The following is a 7,758-nucleotide window of genomic DNA, read 5'->3' on the forward strand; positions in this document are numbered from 1 at the left end:
CACACACACACACACGCACACACGCACACACGCACACACGCACACACCTTTTATGAATTATTTAGACTAGTGGTGTTGAACCTCTTGGCCAGTAGGCCAGATGGGCAGCACCCAGTCCCCCCAAGGGCCAGATCCGCCTGGTAGACCCAATCCAGAACCCAGGTAGGTGTTACAGGTCCCATATGTCTGCATGGAGGGAGGTGGGAGGGCCAGCCTGGCCCAGTCCTGCTGTGCAGGGGAAGGGGTGTAGCCCAATCCTGCAAGAAGGAGGCAAAGCCAGGCCCCAGCCTGGCTAGACGGAGGGAAAGGAACATGGTCCGAAGGGTAGGAGGGGGAAGATGGTGTGGTCCAGCCTACAGGGGCATGGTCCAGCCCCGCAGGAGGAAAAGGGGCCCCAACCCAGACATGGAGGAAAGGGGGTATAGCCTGATCCTGATCTGCCCATTCAGGGACAGGGTCACGGCCCAGCTGCCTGGGATTTTGGCAGCAAAGAGAGGTAACAGTATTAATTTGACTTTCCCACTACCAAATTTCCTAAACCATGGGGACCCTGCAGGCCAGATTCCAAGGCTCTGCAGGCCACATTTGGCCTGCATGCCAGAGGCTGAGCATCCCTGTTTTAGACAGCTTTTCAGAAGTACAAGTTTCACCTACGAGGGGTTCCAAATAGAAGACCACAGTATGCTGTGTTATCACAGAATGGTAAGTGGTGACCTAGTGTCTCACCTATAATGGCCTAATAGCACAAACTCTTAAGCTGAGAGAAATCTCATACACAAATCAGATGTACCTACAACAGACTTATTTGTTAATGTGTCAGTTTTTAAAAGATCAGATCAACTGAACAGAGCATGTAAAAATTATACACATTTTAATTAACAGAAATATATCATATCCCTCTCAGCTTAAGTTTGTGCTATTAGGCCATTATAGGTGGGACATTACTGTAATTTGCCTGTACCATCTACCAATAGTTCTGTTTTGCCACCTCACGGTAAGTGTGACATTCATTTATAGTGCAAATATCCAAAAAAAATAAAAAATTTGCATGCAAATTACAAACAGGGTACACGGGCAATATGCAAGAGACAACATGATATTCTATTCTGTTTATACTAAGCTTAACCTGTCTAGCGTTATGCAGAACAACTATGTAGCAGTGCCCTGCACATTCAAGTATCAGATACAATATTCAAATATTAAGCTATTTTCCAGCTTCCTCAGAAAAAAAGTGCTACATGTAACAGTCTACCTGGGGGTGCTCAACCACTGGCCCATCCAGAATTATATACCACTGGTCTACGTAGTTAAAAGGCACAGGGTAGAAGGTGGTTAAAGCATTCCACTATGGCTCCAGAAAGACAAGGTCAAAGGGGTACCTGGTCATCCAGCCAAGGGAGGGAAAAGTGAATAGACATCAAGCCAATCATAATACTAGAACCAATGTCTACTAGAATTGGTGCATCTTAACCACCTAAGCTCAGGCAGGCTTGTTACATATATAACCAATCTATTCATACAGTTGTTTCATACAAATAAAGGCCAGAACATCTCATTTTTCCACCAAAACATGTAGCATTTATTGGTGACCTTCTGACAAAATAAATAATCAATCAAGTCACTTTATCAAACTGTATAGACCAGCCATACCTGCCAAGCTAAGAGGGAGTATACACTACCTCTAAAAATAATGTCATGTCCTTCATTTTTATATTCTACAACCATGCAGCTATGACTACAGCCGCAGTATTACACTACAGCTACAACAGGACTCCATGCAAACATGAAATAGCCTTGAGGCTGAAGTCAAAAACTGGACAAGTGCTTTTTTGGCAATAGTACACTTTATTTATTTATTTCGAGGCTGTTCATCTGTTTCCCTCAGATTTCTGTTCTAGCTCTGAGGACCAAGATGTACAGGAAAACAAACATGTTTGTTTCAAAAAATTGCACAAGGTGCATTCTTCACCTGTGGACAAGATGTTACCTCCCTCATGGTGCAACAAGTACTATGAGTCCTTCATATAAGAGAATACACCAGGCTGGAACTTGGAATGAGCAACACCACTCAGAATATTTACAGGAAATTATTCTCAGAGAAAGATCTAGTGCTGTTAGTGTCTTTCCTTTTGCTCTAACTCAGGACAACATCCAGCCCATGGGCCAAAGCTGGTTTGCATAACTACTGGGCTTTGTCTGTGCTTGTGCCAATGCTGGGGCTGAGCAGAGGAGCTATGCCAGGGCCAAGGAAGCTGTGCCTATGCTGTTGCTTGGAAGCTGGACAACCTGATTTACTGTATTCAATTTACAGGTCCCAGCAAAGGCTCAGAGTGGCTTACAATAAGAGGATAGAATAAGTTATAAAATAGGAGAACAAACAAGAGAACAAAAGCAACTTAAAGGGAAAGCAGAGAATCAACAGAAAACAAATCCTCTAACCAATATCCCAGCCTAGCTTTGTTTATTAAATGCCTGTCCAAATTAGAAAGTCTCACCATGCTTCCAAAAGATGTTACCAATTTCAGTTTCTTGTTTTAAAATCCTTTTTCAGTACCCGTTTAGAACACATTATTTGCAAAAAGGGAATTAATACACACGCGCGTCTCAGACCAAATCTTTGTAACAGCAGTTTGTCAGTAGCTGTGAAGTCATCAAATGATGCATTCTGGGAGTTAAAAATGAGTGGAGCCAGCCAGAATTTTATGAGACATCACAGGCTTTTAGAAGAAGTGCCTTTCAGTTAACAAATTGAACATCCCTCTTAAGCCGATTGTTGGGGCTACTTATCACGTGCCACACTTTCCCCTCTCAGTTTTTTGGGTTTAGACCTTTGTTACGTACATACGTACTATTCAGTATTTTGTCTGCTTGTATAAAATTATTTTGGGCTTTACTGTAAGCTGCCCCGAGTCTTTTTTTTTTTTGAGACAGACAGCATATAAAGAAATAAATACTGGTGAAATAATGGATTTCATTCATGTGTAGCACACTGTTTCAAAATTATTCAAGTCATCAGTAACATGGTGAAGCCTACTCCTACATCACCAGTGAACACAAAGCTGTTAAATATACAAGGAGGGCTAGGAATGAAGCACTAACAAATGTAGTCAAGGCTACCACAGACCACCAGGCACTTACCCTTTCACTTTTCACTGAACCAGTGACGTCATCATCATTAAGGTGGCGCTTGAATTTTGGAGGCATGTTTTCCACTCACAAAAGATGCCCTTGATGGTCCAGCGCAGAAGGTGGGGGGAGAAATATGCTGCCTAGCAGAGAGGACAAATGCACGTCTTTGATATCTAATGTTATGTACAATTGGCAATCATTATCACCCCTTCTCCAGCACCCAGGAAAACAGCAGGAAGGCAACTAGAGAGCACCACCAGAATCCCCAGGAAACAGAGAACGGCAGTACGTCGTCCATTGTTATGTCACACCATCACAGCCCCACAAGCCCCCCTTAAAGGGAAAGGCAGTTTGATTGTGTTTCTTAAATCCTAATCCTGGGAATGCTCAAGTGCTACTCTAAACTCTGGCCCTTCTGTGAGGAGTCACATGTTTGGCGGCATTACTCAGAGCTCCACAGCTAACCACCACCACGCGAAGGCAGTGCGAAGAGGGGCTCCAGACTGCAAATACATTGAGGTACTAACTGTGTCTTTGGGTATCTTTAGTGCAGCCCCACAGCTGTGCTGCTGTTTGACAATACTGGGGTCGGGGGAATAGAAGCTAAGGGTATAGCAAGGGGAAACTAAAATCGGAGAAAATGAGGGAGGAGGAGCAGGAAGTGTCACTAAGGTGTGAAGAGGGGGTTGAGGGAGGAAAGGTTGGTTGATGTCCATGGCCTGGCCCAGGCTGATGGGGCTGAAGGTCTTTCCCACCCTGCTGGGGGACAGCTGTGGCCCTGCCTCGCGGGCCACTGCCGACTCCGGCCCCTGGGGAACCAACCCCCGACCCCACACAACGCTCAAAGGGACAGAGCCGAAGGTCTACCCCCCAGCCCCGGGGATGGCCAGGCCCAAGTGCTAGGAGGGGGGAGCCGTAGCGGAGGTCCTGGAGGTCACGTGGTGCCCCACCTGCTCCCCCGGCGACCCACGTGACCCGAAGCCGAGCGCGCCGGGGGTGGCAGCGCAACTCCGCCCGGGGCTGAACCGAGCCAGGGCACCCCAGCCCCGCTGCGCTGAGCTACGCAACACGCCCAATCCCAAACCACGTCCCGCTCACCTCGCTGCGAGGCCCGGCTGAGAAATGGCTGGTATTGCGGCCGCAGCCGAGTCAGCTGCTCCATCGAACACTCGACACTCCCTCGGAGGGGCGGGGCCGAGCGCCGAGTCATCGATTCCCCTTTTCCCCTCCCCCACGGACGGAAGGGCGGAGCTGCCTCTTCCAGTCCCCCAGCTGTCGCCGGGGCAACCTGCGGCACGCCAGAGGCAGGGCACTTGTGCCCCCCCTCGAAGTGACGTCATCGGCCGGGGGCAGGGGTACGTCACCGTCCGGCAGAGTTGGCGGGTGCACGATAATTAGCGCGTCTGTACGGTGGTTTCTGCCTTTGTACAAGTGCGACCAATAATAAGTAAAGTGCTCCAAATGTACGATAATTGTTGAGGCTGCTCATTGCTGACCCAAGTCACTCAGGGAGTCTTCACTGACTTCTGGGTTTGCTGTCATTACTCTCTCATCACCAGGGACCCTGGTTTTCTCAGATTAAAAAAACCCCCGAAATTTCAGTTAAAAAATTACTCCCAAATCCACACTTTTCCATGATTTAAATGAAGCACCACTAAGATACACACACACACACGTTTGTGTCTCTTTATGCAAATTTGTTTAGTGTGAATTTCTCTATGTGCAAATTTGCTTATTTATACCAAAAATTTGCTTTATGGAAGTGTGATGGGCTAGCTGGCAGTGACCTAGCACAGGGGTTTTGAAAGGGCAAAAGATGATTGGAGGATTTGGGATTCCCTTTTCTCACCAATCAGGCCCCAGAGACTCACCACCACCCCACCACCACCCCTGTGTCCCCTGATTGGCCCCTTGGGTCACCTGGAGGGGGATAAAAGGGGCAGCCTGGGCTAACTCAGGAGAGACCAGTGAGGGACGACAAAGAAGGTGTCACAGAGCTGAGCTAGCAAGGTAGGAGCAGGAGCTGCAGGTAGTAGTAGGTCCTTCAACAGCATGGCATGTGGCCAGCAGGAGAGGCTCCCCACTGGGTTCCAGGATCCTATGGGAGAGGCTACAGCCAGCAGGAGAGGCTTCCCAGCTCCAGGAAGGATATGAGCAGTGACCTGGGAGGTTCCTAGCTCTGCTTCTAGCTCCTCCAATATGAGGCTGGGCTCTGGGAAGGTCAAGATCCCTAGCAGGCTGGAGCAGTGCCACTAGTGGTGACTGTATGGCCATGTTTTTGCTTACCATGTGGGAGCTGTGGGTTCAAGTCCCAGCAGAGGTGACTTGGGATGAGTGAGCTAACAAGAAATAAATCTTCTTGTAGTGGAAAGGGGCTATTGTATTTTCCCTCTCTTTCTTCCCCTCCAGGTACTAAGGCCCTATGTTTCCTTGTCATTTGATACTTTGCATTTTGTGCCTTTTTTTTTTTTATATTTCACCAACCTGTATTGTTTGTTCTGCTGTTTGTGTTTTATATTGTGTTAACCCTGTTTTTTGTCAATGATTGTAAGCGTCTAATCTTTGTTGAATCCTGCCCCCTTGGGGTATTGTAGTTTCCACTATACCCTCCGATTTTTATGCCTGTTATGTTCCCAGTATTAAAAGGTATATGGTTAAGTCCCCATTGGTGGTCTGGCTCTCCTCTATGGGAGAGGAGAGTCCCTACACCTCCCACAGTGCTTGTGCACCTGCTTTGATTCCTTCAACTGGAGAGGGGGTACCTCTTGGAGGGTTACACAAGAAAACTCCAATCTTTTGTTCCAGCCTGCTGGGAGGAAGTGGAAGGCAGGTGGTGCCACATGCATGTACTGTGCACCCACATGGCCCCAAGTAGCCTCGAGGGCAACTCCAGCAGGTCAGCTTGGGGGGGAAGAGAGGGGTTGAGGCCCCTGTAGGGAGAGGACAGGGCAAGGCTGGGGCCGCTGCCAAGCGGGGGGAGCTTGGGGCCACAGTGTACAGCTGCAGGGCCCTAGCAGGGAGCAGGACAGAGCCTCCAGTGGCTCATAGGGGGAGGGCCGGCTCCCCACTGACCCACACACTTCCAAGGGGAAGGGGTGGACACAGGTGCAGTGGGCTCTGGTCCTGATCCTGGGCCCAGCTTGGCTCCTCCCCTTGCCTGATCTCAGTGCCCTGCACCCCACTGCCCTGGCCACAACTCTCCCTCAAAAAGCGACAGGCACAAGAGGCACATCCCCAGGGAAGCACAGGACGAGCAGCCACCACTCCCTGCCGCCCTGCCCCAGGTGCCTTTCCAGCCCAGCAGGAGTGACCCGGCGCAGCTGGGAACAGCAGGGCTGCACAGAGAGGCTACGAGCTCCCCGCTCCACCGGACTGCAGAGGCATCCGAGGCAGGGAAGCAGGAAACAGCCTGTTCCCACCCGAGTTCAGGCCCGTTCCCGCCCTACCTCCCCTTCAGGTCCAGGCTCATTTCCAGACAGATAGACAAAGGCTTTTGTAATATTAGAATATATATATACTAGCCAATTGCCCGTCAGGAATGATGGGGGAGGCAGGGAGCATGCAGGGACAGTGCTCCCCCAACCCTGTCTGGGCCCGCTCCCCCTTTACCTTCTGCTGCTTGGGGTCTGGACCCGCTCCCCAATACAGCAGTGGGGGGAGGGGAGGAGTGGGCCCAGACCCAATGCAGGAGAGGACCGGACACAAGGGTGGGGAGAAGCCGGCCCACTGCGGCAGGGGGAGCAACGGGCCTGGGCTGACTCAGCAGTGGTGAGGGAACAGGAGGAGCGCACTAAGTGCCGAGGGGCTGGAGGTGGAGAGGAGGCCTGAGCCTGAGCCAGGGGAGAAGCTGGCCCACTGCAGCAGTGTGGGGAGCAGTGTCCCGCTCTGACGCGGCAGCGGCTGGGGGAGGGAAGGAGTGAGCTGCTTTCCCCTCTCAGGCCCAGGCTCATTCCTCCCCCCATCGGCTCCGAGCCCACCCCTCATTCCCCCACCACCACTGGGTTGGCTGCCGGCCCGCTGCTCCCCCTGCCGTGGTGGGCCAGCGTCTCCCCCAGCTCGGGCTCAGTCTTCCTCCCCCGTTGCATGGGGCCTGGGCCCACTCCTCCCCTCCCCACACCACTGCCACAGCATGCCTGCTATTCCCCCCAACCCACGTCGGGCTCACTTCTACCACTAACACCACGTCATCCCACATCAGGCCCTGCAGACGGTGATGGTGGAAGGCAGGGAGGGATAAGCCGTGGCCTGGTCCCCCTGCGGTGTCCCAACCCTGATCCCCGCCGCATCGCCACCGCTGTCATCTGCAAGGAGTAAGGGGGAGAGGGAGACCAGCTGCAGTGGCCTCGCCCCTCCTCCCGCCCTGTGCTCCATCCTTGCCCCCTTTTCCATCCCGTCTGTTGCCCCCGCCTCCAGGGAGCAGAGCAGGTGGGGTGAGGCCACGCTGGCCAGGCTGCACTGGCCTTGCCCCCTGCCCTCCTTCCCCTGTGTCCCCACCATCATGGCAGCGCTCCGCCGGCCACCAGCTCCTGTTGGAACACTTGTTCGCACTCTGATTGGCTGTTTGTCAGCCAATCAAAGCACGAATAAAGCCTTACGGACAGACAGACAAGCTTTTATAATATTAGAGAG

The 7,758-nt window shown here is 51.5% G+C and overlaps 1 protein-coding gene across 1 annotated transcript in view; it reads right to left on the minus strand.

The window, feature by feature from the left end:
- Nucleotides 1-4,350, minus strand: part of VAMP4 (vesicle associated membrane protein 4) — a 30,162-nt gene extending 25,812 nt beyond the window's left edge. Inside the window, exons 1-2 of the mRNA XM_019501931.1 lie at nt 4,228-4,350; nt 3,139-3,269 (exon numbers count right to left, since the gene is read on the minus strand). Coding sequence (XP_019357476.1) covers nt 3,139-3,204 — 66 coding nt within the window. The 5' untranslated portion in view covers nt 3,205-3,269; nt 4,228-4,350. The remainder of the gene's footprint in view (nt 1-3,138; nt 3,270-4,227) is intronic.
- Between the last annotated feature and the right edge of the window lie 3,408 nt (nt 4,351-7,758).

The sequence above is a fragment of the Gavialis gangeticus genome, unplaced genomic scaffold (genome assembly GCF_001723915.1).
Source record: "Gavialis gangeticus isolate Ggan-Ray unplaced genomic scaffold, GavGan_comp1, whole genome shotgun sequence".
NCBI lineage: Eukaryota > Metazoa > Chordata > Crocodylia > Gavialidae > Gavialis > Gavialis gangeticus.